Source organism: Psammomys obesus, unplaced genomic scaffold (genome assembly GCF_907164565.1).
Source record: "Psammomys obesus unplaced genomic scaffold, mPsaObe1.curated_primary_1811, whole genome shotgun sequence".
Lineage (NCBI taxonomy): Eukaryota > Metazoa > Chordata > Mammalia > Rodentia > Muridae > Psammomys > Psammomys obesus.
The window spans coordinates 14621563-14637669 of record NW_026591086.1 but is presented as its reverse complement, the minus strand read 5'-3'; the positions used below and the strand labels follow the sequence as shown (position 1 = coordinate 14637669).

The window sequence follows — 16107 nt, the reverse complement described above, 5'->3', positions numbered from 1 at the left end:
TGATAATGGCATTCTCTTTGGTTCCTATAGCATTCCTATCACGTCTTCCTTACCACGAAGCTCACCTCTACAAACTTTGGGGAAAATGTCTCCTTCAGACTGACCGAACTCTGAGTGCATTAAGGAGAGAGTCTTTTTCTCATTCATCTCCGCATGCATAGCTTTGGCACTGAGCCTGAACAAAACACACGTGTAGAGGCTATGGGAGTTACGAATAAAGGCCTTCATTTGCCAGGGTTCAATAAAAAGAACCTGAGGGTAATAATGTCCAATAGGAAATTATGACTATCTTTTCATAGCTTCCAAGGATGCTCATTGTTCAGCTGTCTTTCTAAACGTGTTTCATTTAAAATTAATATCTTGAATACTTGTCTTTTTGGGGATTTTATGTAATAAAGCAGGAAGGAAAGGGAAGTTAAAGCCACATTCTACTCTACTTGAAGGTAAAAGGAAGGAAGACCAAATTGCTTAAATTGCTGGGCTTTTGTGTGAATGACTTCCTTCCTTTTTCTAACCCGTACTTTACAGAAAATATACAAACGTAACACTCCCGTGTGGATATGATGAGCTGATTTGGGTACTCAGTTTCTGCCACGGGGACAGAAAGCAACAGTAAGTCTGGTGTTGATTAGATTTAGATGTTTTATCTTGGTACTTCAGCCGTATCTCCTCCAATCCCGATTCATCTCCTGCACTGTGCTTTCCAAGCCAACGGCTGTGTATGTTCCTACTTTTACCAATGCTCTTTTCTCTTAGAGTCATCTGTCTCATACTGGATACACTTAAAGTGGTACTCTAGCACACAGATCTGAAAAATGAGAAAAAGATTTCATAGGAAGGAATGAAAATGTACGAGCAAAACATAATTCTATAAGACTAATAATATGGTAGAAGTCAAGATTTATTGAAAAAAATTAATATCTTTGCTATAAAATTTGTAACAGGAATATTTTCCGAATGTGTTTCAATGCATAAACCTGAATGTTACATACCAAGCATGGGACAGCAGCAGGTTCTTCCTTCTATTTACATGTTATGAAAATCGTTATGCAGTCCATGTGAAAAGAACGCACGATGGAGAACCATTACATTAGAAAAATAATATCCTTGATAAAGCATTCTCAAGGAGTCCAATCATAGCTTTCTGCCTCTTCAATAAGGCAAAAAGTCCCTGGAACAGCATATAACTTAATTTACAAAATACAATAACTGTTCAGACACATATTCAAGTTTTCTTTTGGTATGATTTTTTGCCCCCACTGTAAAATCACATTTTTGTTTTATTTTGTTGGTTTTTTTCGTTTGTTTGTTTGTTTTATTAACTAAAACGGAAAGACCTTCAAGAAAATGTCATTTAATGCTTTCAGCTATACATTACATATACAACTCTGTAGCCTGGCAACCACCATTGCTACGTGGCCGTTCGCTAAGCATTTGATCAGTGCTCTACTCAGCAACAAGGCCTATTCTGAGATTTTTGTCGCCATTGACTGTGGAGTCATTGCTTGGTATTCATAGGGGCAGGTCTGGCATAGTATGAGGCTTTGTCTAGTTTAAGGAACTGGTACACAATTACATTTCCACGCACAAGAAAACGCCACAGATGTCACTGAACAAGGCTTTGGTGGCTCCGCACAGGTCCCACGGCCGGCCCCAGTCCTCCCGCTCCTACGCTGTACAGCCTTGGCCGGCTTCAGAAGGCTTCACTTCAGGCTTTCCGAGCCAGTCTGCTAGGTCGTTTTAATCCCCTCAAAGGCACACAGCTTCCACCTCTTTTCCAGCGTAGCTCCCACGCCAGTGAATTCCTGCTTGAACATGCGCGGCAGCCTCATTAGAAGCATTTCGATTTCGTTGGCAGATATCTGTGAGGAAGAAAGAGAAGTCAGTTTCGGGAAAGGAGCCCACCTGAAAACTAGCGATGGACCTAGGGAAGTCCTGCTTCCCCTGGAGATACTCTGTTTTCTCCCTGGCTGTCAGGCAGTGGGGAAAAGCGCCGATTCGCCACCTCTGCTGTGCTCAGGCTCACCTTCCAAGGGCAGAAACTTTCTGTAGCTCATCAGGAACAGAGGCCCTAAGGTTGGGTTTCTTGCCATTCAACCCCGGTCTCTTCTTAGAGATGATAAAGGTTTAGGAATGAAGACTTAACCTCAAACTTACAGCAGTGAAAAATCTTCATTGGAGAGAGAGAGGAAGAGAAAAAGAAGAAAGAAATAGAGGAAAGAAAGGAAGGAAAGAAAAGAAAGAAAAAGCCTGGTGCAGTGGCATATGCCTATAATCCTAGACTTAGGGAAGCAGAGATAGGTGGAGCTCTGTGAGTTTGAGGCCAGCCTGGTCTACAAAGTGAGTCCAGGACACACCAAGAAACCTTGTTTCAAAAAACAAAACAACAAAGTTTAAAAATTTTACAATTTCTAGATGTTTTAGTTCAATTTTTTTTATTTTCTTAAAAAAAAACCAGGAATTTCTTACATTCATAATTCGTTCTTCATTTAAAACAAAATTAACTTTGATCTTTCCTAACACAGCCACTATTCTTATTTTCCTGTGTTTGCGTCCTAATCTGGGTGCATTACACACCAATATGGCTAATTTGGGGCGTGATATTCTGTTTGGAACCCCTATCTGCTATTGTTAAGAGTTAAATGAACCTTCTAGAGATAATTAGTCTCTTTAAGCCTTAGCAAATGGGAGTAACATTTAATAAGGACAGTGTCACAACTGTTGGCTTAGCACAGACTTGGGCATGTAGAAATGCTTCATGAAGCAGAGTGATCATCATTTTTCATGGTGTAACTGCCACAGAGAGATCATTGCAGAGTCCACACCTTCCCATTTCACAGTATTAAGATTGTTATTTTGGTCCGTCTTTTAAGAGAAAGTCAAATCAACTGTATTTAGCATTCCCAGGGAGGACATTCCATACACATTCAATATTCCTGGACCTATGATATAAAATTTTAGTTAAAAAGAGGCAATCCTGAAAGGTAAAATTGATGATACTCTTTTAAAAAATATTTATTTTATTTATCTGTGTCTGTGTGCATCAGTATGTGTGTAGGCCATGTGTGTGGGGATGCCTGAGTTACAGGTAGTTGGGAGCCACCTGATGTGGGTGCTAGAAACTGAACTCAGGGCTTTGGGAAGAGCAGTAAGGACTCTGAACCATCGGTCCATCTCTCTGTCCCCCTACAGATTGCATTCTGATATTTCTGTGTGCGTGGGAATAATCTGAAATCTGAACACATCACACCATAAAAAACGGGTTAGAAGGATGATGACGATGATGATTATTGTCTACCCACAAAGAGTTACTAAACAGATTGCTGAAGTTTTGATAATGACCTTGCACAGTGTCCCCTCTTTCCATGGGGTACCCTAACAGCATCTTCCCCCACATCCTCCTTTCTGCCCCTGGATATGTGAGGCTGATATCAAGGACAGAGCTTGGGAAAGATCTGTCCATGGGGGTTGGGCCTGGACACTGATTTACTTTATATGCTCGCTCCTCAGCTGGCCTGGTCAGTAGGCAAGAAGGGCATTGCTGTAGCACACCAAGCGCCTGGGGCTCCCCATAAGACTGCGGTTTCCCTCGCTGCTTCTCTGGAGGTCCCGGGTTAGTGGGCTGGCAATGTAGCAAAGATGATCGATTTTTAACAAGCCACCCCAGCAATTCTTCTGAGAAGGGTCCATGTGGGTTAAGAATCGATGCTTCAATCAGACAGTCGTGGATTCAACTCTGGGCTAAGCCTAAAGCAGTGTGGTTGTGGGCAGCTCCTTTGATACCTGTGATGTTCCGTTCTTCCATGTGTAATAGAAATACCACCCCCGCACCCTGTGGCCCCATTCGTTTGGGAGGAAATTAATTCAGTGCCCGGCAAAAGCAATCTTCCTTCTTGTCTTTCTGTCTCTATACAGTATACAAATAGACAACAATGCTGGTATCAAACGTTTAGTGGCAGAAAGTTCAAGGTCTGTGGCCAAGGATCACATGAGACAAATACAGGAGAAAGGTAGTCAGACTCAGTCAGGCCCATTTTCTTACATAACCTACACCTAAAAACATAATTGTATATGTTAGCAGAGTAACCTATGATATTTCTATAGATATACACACAGCTCACGTAATGTTTAAATCAGGCCAAGTATGTCTACCTCTTCCCAGTGATCATTTCTTCTTCTTTAAAACAAACCAACAAACAAATAGCCCTACAAGTTTTCTGCATGTGAGTGTTTTGTCTGCTTGTAAGTCTGTGTCCTACATGGCATGCAGTGCCTACAGAGGCCAGAAGAGGGCATCAGTTCCTCTGGAACTGGAGCCACTGATGGTTGTGGCCACCACATGGGTGCTGGGAATTGAGCCTCGGTCCTCTGGAAGAGGAATGAGTCCTCTTGACTGCTGCCCCATCTCCCAGCCCTGCTCACTTCTTTCCAGTAGACTGTCTATACCCTTTTTCCTAAGTTCATGCAGGAGAAAGTTTCTTTATGCTCTATGAGGCCAGGTTGTGCCTTGACAAGGTCTTTTCTTCCCCTTGTGAAATATTTTTTCCTATTTCATGCAGAAGACAGTTCCGTGAGGCTTTAAGAGGGCATGTTGCCCACTTCACAAACGCCTTTCTTTCACTTATAAAAGGTCATGCCAGTCAAACTCGGGTGTTATTCTTGAGATGAGCTGCCTTCCCCCAGATCAAGCAAAGGTCATGGCCATGAGGACAGCAGACTGGAGTTAGCCGGTAGCTAGTGTCCAGGGTAACTATTCCCTCCCTGGGAAACAGTGTCGGATAAGTATCCGAAGACATCATCTATTCTGGAGGCTGTGGGGCTCGGACACCCACGTGGATGTAGTCTTGCAGCTGGCTGGGAAGGGCTAGCAGCAATGAGCCAGCTTTTTAGAAGTAAAACCAAACAAAAACCAAAAGCATCATCAGCAACAAAACCACCCCAAGGTTCTGTAATTCAAACCACACTCTCACGAGATAGGAAAGCATCTACAAATATGGAAACTGAGGGATCGGGTAACTTGAGCTGGCTGAGCCAGGCAGTAAATATGCCCAAGGGCTGGCTTGGGCCCAGGCACTATAATTGGAGTGCCATATTCTTATCAGCAGGCTGCGTGGAGAGGATTAACAACAGCCTTTTGGTCAATGCTGGCAATGAGTGGACTGTGTGGAGGAGGGCTGGGATTTCGGATGGTGAATTTTGATAGAGAGATGTCCACACCGGCAACCATCCCTGAGAACTCCAAAGGGGGCAGGCTCATCACGAACACTTGCATACTGCTACTGAGCAGCACCTCTGAAATCATAACCAAAGCAGCCACAGAAGATGGGCGGCCGTGGCCAGCACTCACTGCAGGGTACCATAATCTCCTCAGACCCGTTTTTCTCATTCACAAGACTAGGGGATAAACTGGGAAGCCACTAAGTGCTCCAAGGACTTGTTCTGATAGTGCTGGAGTCATGTGTTGAGTTTTTAGGATGAACCCTTCAAAATATACCTATCTGCTGGGCTGTGGCACAGAGCTCAAGCTGAGACAGCTTTTGTGTGCTTTTCAGCACAATACTAAGTAGCATTTACTATGTCCTTTTTCTTATGAATGTATGCATGCATGTATGTATGAGTGTGGGTGGACAAAAGCCAGTGTGCATGTGAAAGTGACAGCACATCTCTCTGTCACCTGCTCTCTCCCTCTACAGTTATGTGGGTTCCAGGGGTTGGACTTAAGTCATCAGGCTAACACGTCAAGCACCTTGGCCGTTGAGCCACCCTACAGGGCCACATACTCAATACATATAACGCAGAAAAAGTACAGACAACTGAACTAAGTTGGAAAGGTGTTAACTAAGTTACCCCATGGGTACTGAAACTGAGCTGTGAACTTTTGGAGGTTCTCAAGTGTCGTGAACGATCATTTCTCCTGGTAGTGTCAGCCAAGAGCTGGGTCCTCCCATGATGATGGGGTACACACACTTCAGATGGCATCCTACCCAGCTTATCTACATTGTGGAGTCTTTCGCCTAATCCTAGAGACCTTCCTAAGGACAGATGCCATGCCATGCGTCCAGGGGGAAGATGGCGAGAATGTGATGGTTTTTAGGCCTTTCCAACATCCCTGTCGTTTATGATGTTTTGTACTTTTTGCCCTTCATTTTCTCCTCTCATCAAAGCACTTGCTTTAAAAGGGTTTTTTTATTTGCCTCCTCTTCCTTACTGGTCACCATCTCTTGTTATTTTTCTTTTGCAGGTTTCCTTCCTACCAGTGTGTCCTCCAGTGGCTCCTGCCATCCCTTCCTTCTTCCTCCTTCCTCTTTTCCACCCAGAGACAGGGTTTCTCTGTGTAACTAACTGTGGCTGTCCTAGAATCCCATCTGCAGATCAGGCTGGCCTTGAACTCAGAGGTCCCCTTGCCCCTGTCTCTCCAGTGCTAGGATGAAAGGTGTGTGCCACTGCCTCCCCCACCACCACCACCACCGCAACCACCCGGCTAGGGCTTCTAATACTTATTTCTTTAGGAAGAGCTGAGCTGTGGTGAGTTTCATAAAAGGAAACAGATAGAAAGGCTCCGTGATTACCCAGGGGCTTATAGGGTGTCAACAATGCAGAGGGTCTGTGTGAGACCTGCTGCATTTGTTTTCTGCATTGCTGCTTCTAGCCCAAGCCCACAGCCTCCTTGCCAGGCCTGTAGACACAGACAGGAACCAGCACCAGCAGAGGGAAGTCAGTGATGTGATGGAGCTCTATGCCCCATACTGTCAGGGAAGGGGGGCTGAATGGTTGGGGCCCTGAAAAGATGCCAGCACAGGCTGTGCCACAGTTGGGGAACCAGCAAGGCCAAATGGAAAGCCATATTTCCTTCCACAGGACACACTGGTTTTTGACCTTTAGAGTGTGCATGAATCGTGCTCATTCCTGCATCTCTGGGCAAAGGGATCGGCCAGCGCAGATGCCGTAGGATAAGTGGTCACTGTAGATGAGGAAAGGAGAAGAGCAAAAGGGAGGAGTTAAAAGGAAGAAGGGAAAAATTAGAAAACAAAGAGAGGTTTGGAGGAGGAAAAGAGAAACACAAGGAAGAATTACGAGGCACTCCCACCCTGTCGGATCTGGTGCTTTGCTCGTTCATGTCTGATTTCCAAGTTAATTAATACAGGGGTTTTTGTTTATTTGTTTTTGTTTTGGGCAGGGGTATTGCTGGGAATTGAACCCAGGAGCTTGTCCATGTGAGCCAAGCTCTCTGTCCATCTGTTTCTCTCTAGCTTAGCTGTCTGCTGGCCATCCATCCTGTTCCTGTCTGGACCAGAGGACTAACCTGGGCACATGGAAAGGACTGACATTCCAGTATTCCAGTGTCATGTAGCCCTCTCTGCTTCCCACACTGTGAGTGAGCACATTCTTTTTTTGCTCTTTTTCATAGTCAAGTAGAGAGTCTATTCCTTTCTGGTGGTGCTAGGATACCTATAAAGCACATTCATTACAGTCTGCCTAAGCAATCGTTCATTAATGCTTGGTGACAGCTGGCTGTTAACACCAGCACACAGATTATAGTGACCATTATTCATGTGGGAAATTTAAACATGCCACCAAGAACACTTCCCCCACTTTCGCCATCCACCAAGAGCCCAGGAAAGAATACCTTAATGAAGGCAAAATCAGAATCTCCTGGAAACTGGAAAGATGCTGAAATTTTGGATGTGCAGAGAAATGTTTTAAAAATGCAGACGATTAAGCAGAAAGACACACATGGTATTTACTCACTCATAAGTGGTTATTAGACATATAACACAGGATAAACATACTAAAATCTATAGCCCTAAAGAAGCTAAACAACAAGGAAGACCTTAGGGTCCTCATTCAGAAGGGCAAATGCCATAGTCATCGGAAGCAAGAGAAGACAGGAAACAGGACAGGAGCTTACTACAGACAGCCTCTGAAAGACTCCTACTGATCGAGGTATCAAAGCAGAGGCTGAGACTCATAGTTAAACTTTGGGTAGAGAGCATGGAATTTTATGAAAGAAGAAGGAGACTGAAAGACCTGGAGGGGACAGGAGCTCCACAAGGAGACCAACAGAGCCAAACAAAACAAATCAAAAAAGCAAAAAATACTGGGCCCTAGGGGCCCTGCAGAGACTGATACCCCAACCAAGGACCATGCATGGAGAGGACCTAAAACCTCTGCTCAGATGTAGCCCATAGATTCAGTCTCCAAGTGGGTTAGTAAGGGGAGCAGGGGCTGTCTCTGGCATGAACTCAGTGGCATGAACTCACTCCGATCACCTCCCCCTGAGTGTGTATGTAGGGGGGAAGCAGCCTTGCCAGGCCAGAAAGGAAGACAATCCTGATGAGACCTGATAGGCTAGGATCAGACAGTAGGGGAGGAGGTCCTTCACTATCAGTGGACTGGGAGAGGGGCATAGGGGGAAAAGAGAGAGGGAAGGTGGGGACCACAGCCGGGATACAAAGTGAATAAATTGTAATGAATAATAAAAAATTTTTAAAAATACCCACGTGTTTTTAATGTGGGTGGCTTTTCCTTGATGGGAAGTGCTCTGAGCACCCCAGCTTATGCGGTGTCCAGCCACAGAGGCAGGTCTGCCTGCATCTGGCAGCGTCTGTTCTCATGTCATATAGTGGGTCTGTTGTTGTGGAACCTGACCTTCTACTCTAAGAGCTTTGGGTAGAGGCTGCAGATTGTGCAAAGTGGGTCAGGGCGGCCTGCCACACACACAGGACTGAATTACAATCTGTAGAAGATGTAAATTTGCCAGGAGTGAAGGTGCATGCCTTTAATCCCAGCACTTGGGAGTCTGGGGCAGGCAGATCTCTGTGAGTTTGAGGCCAGCTTGGTTTATCTATTTGGTCTACATGGAGCTATGAACCAGTCAGCTGAGATCCTCAAAACAAAATACATACGTATTTATACACGTATATGTAAATGTATGTAAACTGGAGAAGAGACTCTAGACCAGGAGTTCTCAACCTTCAGATTCTCAACCTTTGACCCCCTTTGGGGGTCGAACAACCCTTTCACAGGAGTCACCTAAGACCATTGGAAAACAGATATTTATATCACAATTTGTAACAGCAGCAAAATTAGTTATGAGGTAGCAATGAAAATAATTTTATGGTTGGGGGTCACCAAAACAGGAAAAACTGTACTAAGAGGCTGCAGCATTAGAAAGGTTGAGAGCCACTGCTCTAGACTATATGAACAGAAGGAGCAGGGGAAGGAAGGCAGGAAGAAAAGCGCTGCCAAAGGCCCCACTCCAGCGTCTGGGAGGCTTAGCATCAACGGAAGGGTCAGTTGGGTGGCTCAGCTCACAGCTGGGATTCCAGTCCAAGGTGAGTGAAACCTGGGTCAAAATGGTACAGCTGGGATACAAGGTTAATAAACTGTCACTAATATTAAAAAAATAAAATTTTAACTTAAAAAATGGTGTTGTCTATTTCAGAGATTCAGCAAAGCCTCCTGAAGCCCTTGCCCCCATCTCTGTGAAAGAACCATTCTGACTGTCTCACATTTCTGATAGAAGACAGGTGGATGAATGAGAGTGGGTAGCTGGGAAGAAGCCAAGAAAAGAGGCAAAATGCAAATGTCATTATCAGGAACAAGAATATTTAACTGGAAAATGGCCTATTATTGGGCTACATGGTTTTAGGAGCCATGAACAATTTACATGCCCAGGATAATTCAAATTAATTCTTGCCCTCCCTTTACTCCCAATCACTTCCATTTCCAAATGCAGCCTTAGGGAAAATGCTAGTTAAAAACAAAAACAAAAAAAAATTATACTACAGGGCTGGTCGAGGCCTGCTTTTCTTGCTCTCATCATTACAGGGGTGAGCAGAATCAAAATGCTGGCTTACCATTAGGCCAGTGGTGACGGTGTCAAGTCTCGAGGAAACTTGTGTTGTTCTGAGTGGAAATGTCACGAAGTGTTTTTAGTATCAGAGGTAGAGAACTCGCTGTGTGTAGCGGTGGGACGGATCCATGTTGCCTTAATGCACTAGCAACCAAAATTCCGCATAGGGCCACGGAGTCCAGTTCATTCTAACTAACCAGAGGCAGCTGGGCCTGGCTGCTGCCGTGGAGACAGACCTTCAGCATCCTCAGGCTGCCTGCAGATCCTGCAGAGCCTTCTGGCAGCTGATGTGGGATAAGGCCCCGGTGAACACTCAAAGAAGGCAAACCTCTTATTATTTTGCTTGCTTTTTAAAGTCCTGAAGATGAGACTCCAGAATTCATAAATATCCTCAAGGTGTCTCTGGGCTAGAAAGAATATGTGGTCCAGTCCCTGGCGCCCAGCAGTTTTACAGTCCTGTGTGATACATTTACCTCAGGAATGAGGACAAAACTTGACAGCACTACTGGGCAATCCCCTGAGGAGATGCAGGACTGTGTGGGCCACAGTAGAAGAAAAGGGAGTCCTTGTGTATTTTCTTTCTGAGGGAAATACATTGTTGTCTTCTAAACTAGAACTGCCCTTAAGGTCTTAGGGATTTCACTATGTGTAGATGATGCAGATTAAGGGTCATGTCACCTCTGACAGCAGGTGTCCATGTGGTTCCCACAGCCCTCTCTCATATCTGGCTCTCAGCCACCTTTACTACCGTGGCAGGGAGAACATGACTGTTCTAACCACAAGGTCTGCCTGAGGCAGCCTTGCACACTATAGCCAGGTTGTATCCCAACCCTAAGCATTTTGGGGTGAAGGAGGTGTGTGGAAGGCTCTGGAAGGGACCTAGAATTTCTGTCCACAACTGGGTGTGCGTGTGGGATTACAGTAGAAGGGATGAGAGGGAGAAACATCCTGTCCATGGGCATACACAGCAGGCCATTTCTGGTGGGCATTCCTATGGTATCAGCAGAAAAACCTAAGTTGCTACTCCATTTAAATGGCTCCCGTTCTTTGCCACTGCACTCGCTGAAAACCACTTACTACTGTCAGGCCGAGGAATGGGCATCCCAGAAAAGGAGTGGTGGTTCTTGCCTTAGTCTCTCCTCATATAGGGCCTGGGTCTATACCACTGGCCAGATGTCAAACTGCTTAAGACCTTTTATTGCTTCTGATGCTACCCAATAACCCCAGAGTTTGACAGGGCACACCATTACAGCCCCTCCAGTCTCCATCCCACATGCCTGACCTGTTGTGTGCCCACTAGTGTGTGGCCTGCATAGACTAGTGAGCCTCTGTACTCCCCAGAATGCAACTGGCCAAAGTCTCCAAACACAGCCAAAGAACCTGCAAGTAGACTATTCTAAAGCACCCAGACAAAAATCAGAGTCAACATCCTGTTACCAGCTTACATCCTGATACCATCCGGGAAAGCCACTTTCTTAGAAGGCCTCTCCATGAAAGTAATAAGTAATTAAAATCTCAGTGGAGGATCATGGGGACTACGGAAAAATTCAAAATCTCTAGAAGCACATTCCAAAGCAATTAAAATGAACAGACTATCTTGTTAAGGTTAATTTTATAAAATCAAGTTTGTTTCTCAGTTTCTCTCTTAATCCAGCTATTATTTTAACAAGCTCCACAGCATAAGAACTGAGCAGTTTTAACTCTATTCTTAACCCTCTAATTTGGCTTCCTCCTAGCATGTGTCCCAGAGACACTTGCAACTTTGTAGCTTTCCCTTCTGTTTCTCCTGGACCCTCCAGAGCTCCAGGTTCAATGCTCTACTTCTTTCTCTAAAGCCTCCTCCCCTGGATGGCAGGAAGTCTATTCTCTCACCTGCTCAATGATTGTCTCTGAGCTGCTTTATTGGCATATCAGGGGGCAATTGGGGGGCAGTGTTTATACAACATTAAGACAGATTCTCAAACAAGGATTGCAATGAGATATGGGTGGGTGGGGGCACAGAAATCACCATTTGAATTACACAATAACCTCAAGCCTACAATATCTACTAAAGAGTTCAAAAGATGATTATACAAAACCCCCCCACAAAATTCAAGACAATATCAGTAGTTTAAATATAATTAAGAAAATGGTCACAAGTGACCCACCAAAACTGTACCACAAAGACATAACCCAGTAACAGTTAATGAAATGAGATCCATAGTAAATTGTCCAAGAAGGAAAAACACAGCATCACATAGCTTCACAACTGAATCTTAGAAAGCTTCTGAGATACTAATGCAATTCATCTTGAACTATTCTGAAGAACTGAAATCTAAGGACCTTGTCAAACTCATTGTACGTAACTAGCATTATCCTGTTACCCCACAAGAACACAATGTTTGCAGGCAAATGGATGGATCTGGAAAAGATCATCCTGGGTAAGATAAACCAGACCCAGAAAGACAAGCCTGGTATATGGTGTATACTCATAAGTGAGTATTAGGCATATAATACAGGATAACTATATTACCATCCACAGACAGAAGGAAGCTAACAAGGAGGACTGTACGGAGGATGCTTAATTTTCATTCAAAGCACAAATAGAATAGACACAAGAGGTGGCTGAAGAGAGGGAACAGGACAGGAGCCTACCATAGATATCTGGCAGACTCCACCAAGCAGAAGATCAAAACTAATGCTGAGACTCACAGCCAAACTCTGGGCAGAGTGTAGGGAGTCTTATGGAAGAGTGGGGAGATAGGAGGACACAGACGTTACAGGAGCCCCACAAGACCAACAGAGCCAACGATCTGGATCCAGGGGGGCCTGCGGAGACTGATGCACCAACCAAGGACCTTGTATAGAAAGGGCCTAGGCCCTTGTTCATATGTAGCAGATAGGCAGGTCAGTCTCCATGTGGGTCTCCTTGTAAGGGAAGCAGGGGCTGCCTCTGACATGGACTCTGGTGTATGCTCTTCGATCACTTCCTTTAGGTGGGGTGGCCTTGCCAGGGCACAGAGAAAGAGGATACAGGCAATCCTGAAGAGACTTGATACTCTTTGGCCAGTTAGTAAGGGAGGAAACCTCTTCCTTTCTGAAGACTAAGGGAAGGGGATGGAAGAAAGGAGGGAGAGTGGGACTGGAAGGAGACTAGGGAGGGGGCTATGATTGAGATGTAAAGTGAGTAAATTAAAAAAAAAAAAGAAAATTTCAAAATAATACCCCTGACAAATACTGATGAAAAATTCTCAACAAAATAGTATCAATTTGAACTTAGCAGCACACCAAAAAGATAAGTACCATGACGGTGATATAGTTTTGAGTGATTCTGCATATGCAAATCAATAAATGCAATTCATCACATTAATATAACAGGATAAAAATAATCCCAGTAAGTAGAAAAACACATGTGATAAAAGTCAACCTCACTTCACAGTAAAAGTCCTGAATAAATTAGTTATTTCGGTTTAACGTAATAAAGGCTGTACACGACAAACCCATAGCTAACATCATATAAAACAGGGAAATGCCGAAATCATTTACCTAAGACCAAACTGCATAGAAGTGGCTGAGACCAGCCAAGCAGCCTGGTAAAAGCTCAGGCCAACTGGGCTCCCTAAAGGGACACTCTCCAAGCTGATGAGCACCCTGGAAGTTCTGCGGTGTGCCCCAGGATTTCAGCTTTTTCTGAGGGGCTTTTGGCGGTGCAGCTGTCATCGCGTCATTTCTGTCCTGTTAGGTAACGCCAATAAAACTCGCTGATGTACCAATTTGAACTCTGGTGGGATCCTCAATCTGTCATCTGTGACCTATCTCTGTTGAATAGATGTTGATTCGTATCTCCCCATGAATACTGTCTTGGGAGGGGATAATAGTTGGATACAGGTGCTATAAAGGGTAAAATAGGAAAAGGGGGCGACTGCTTAACTAAGTAGGGAGGGTGATATGGAGGAGGAGAGGGGAAAGGGATAGATAACACTAAGAATTTTTGAGAAAGCCATAGGGGATTGTAGTTTATGCTTACCTGCTATTACATATAATATATACAAAGTGGATGGAGAGATATAGTTACGTCACTTGGAGCGTTAATGCTCTCCGTAAGAGCCAGACATTATCTAACAACAACAACAACAAAAAACCTAAACCAGGCATGGGAAAGCTCCTTTTGAGCTGCTGGTCATGAGAGTTCAACAGCCAACCTAAAAAAAAAACAAAAACAAACAAAAAAACAAAACAAAAAAACAAAAAAACAAAAAATAAAACAAACAAAAAACTAAAGGAGAACAATTCTAGGCTGCTGCCTTGTTATTGGTTGCCTCCCAGAAGCTGAAGGGAAGTCCACATTGCTGAAGATGCCATAGACTCTGAACACAGGACCGGAAGGAATCAACTGATCTGGACACCTCCTCCCAGAGGACTAGCTCTCCATGGTATCCAAAGGTGCTGTGCAAGGTGCCAGGGGCCTGCTCCAATATCAAGTATGAGAACACACTTAGATACCTCCAAATACCACAATAAGATAGCTCCGAATATGCCGTGTGGCACTTACATCTTGGGAATAAGCAGCAGCTCTCTAATTGGATTAAAGCCTGCTCAATAAAAGGGCATTCATGCCTGCTAACTGTAAACCTAGCCGCTTGTCCAACGCTGAGGCCATGGAACCTAGAGGAAAACATAGTACTGTAGCTTTCGTAAACCATTTAATTTCTAGGTGCATTCTAAATGCTATCAACATACCCACAAGTCAGCATAGCTCTTCCTTTTCACTAAGGAGCTTTTTACAGCAGAGGCCATTACAGAAGGCCACAAATGATCAAATGCAAAGAAAAACTGCCCGTGCCCAGCCCCAAGAGGGAACATCTGCAACACAACGCCCATACCTACGGCTCAGGGAACACTGAAGAAAAGGGATGGAAACACCTCTTCTAGATACAACAGAGAACCTTCACCCATGACATCTCAACAATATGGTAGCCTAAACAAGACACTACCAGTTGACATGCCATGTCAAAGAGGATGGGGGACATTTAACAGGGCCCTTATGAAGAACTACAGGCAATTAATGACTGTGGAGAGAGGGAGAATTAGTCTCTTCTTAGAATGAGCCCCTGATTATTCAACGCCAGTGGTCAATTCTAAAAACACACACATAGGTGCAACAGCAAATGGACTCAGATTGTTGTGCTTATATTTATGTAAATATGTAACAATAATTAAGAGAAATTATTCAGTCAGTAAATGGGCATATGAACTAACAGTTGTCAAAAAAAGAAGTGTGAATGGTCAGCATATAAAAAGTGTTTAACCCTCTTGGCCACCACAGAAATGCAAATCAGAACTACATGGAGATTTTATCTTCCCCTACTTAGAAAAGAAGTAACCAAAATGCTGGCTAGAAAGTAGGGAAAAGGAACACTCATATGCTGTAATTTGGTGGGTCTGCACTTCGGTCCATCCACCATGGAAATCATTATGGACTTTTCCAGAAAAAAATAAATAAAATAAAATAAAATAAAATAAAATAAAATATATAGGCTAGGTATGACTTAGTGGATCAGAACACTCACTAACTTCCTCCAGAGGACCCTATTTGTCTCCCAGCTCCTACATGGTAGCTGGCAATCATCCGTAAGCCCAGTTCTGTGGGGCTCCACCCTCTCCTGGCCTCTGCAGACCCTGCACACTCATGTTCATACATGTAGACCAAACAACCGCATAAGTAAAATAAAAGTAAATTTCAAAATAGTTAAAAGCAGACTTATCACATGATCCAGCTATACCATTCTGGGTATTTGCCCAAAGAAACCTCAGTTAGGAGATATAATTACATACTTACCCAGGGACCCTATTAAAATATCTGTAATAGTCATACTGTATCATCAGCCCAGGTGTCCACTGACAGATTAATAGGTGTGTATCAAAGGACTGCTCATCTATAAAGCGTGAAATCTCCGTGTTGTGTTAAGTGCAGTTAGCCGGTACAGGAAGGCAGGTACCCCATGTCCTTGCTCATATTTGGAAACAAGCTCTTAGTGTAAGTAGAAGTGAGTTCCAGCTCTTGGGAAGGGGATGACAGGGTGGCCGATCAACCCACACTGCAGGAATTTAGGAAAACACCACACTGAACTCCCCCATACCTATAAATTAATGTGCATGAATAAAACAAATGTTAAAAAGTTTAAAGCCTGACTCCATTTGTCCTTCATAAAAAGGCACATCTATGGCTAAAAACTACCTGCAGTTCCAGATGATTTCTCTCAAGGGGAAGG

The 16107-nt window shown here is 44.0% G+C and overlaps 1 protein-coding gene across 6 annotated transcripts in view; it reads right to left on the bottom strand.

The window, feature by feature from the left end:
• Nucleotides 1-883: 883 nt before the first annotated feature.
• Enox1 (ecto-NOX disulfide-thiol exchanger 1) overlaps nucleotides 884-16107 on the bottom strand; it is a 557275-nt gene continuing 542051 nt past the window's right edge. For all 6 annotated transcript variants that reach the window (XM_055609746.1, XM_055609749.1, XM_055609750.1 and 3 more), the window contains one exon: nucleotides 884-1862. In XM_055609746.1, coding sequence (XP_055465721.1) covers nucleotides 1731-1862 — 132 coding nt within the window. In that variant the 3' untranslated portion in view covers nucleotides 884-1730. The remainder of the gene's footprint in view (nucleotides 1863-16107) is intronic.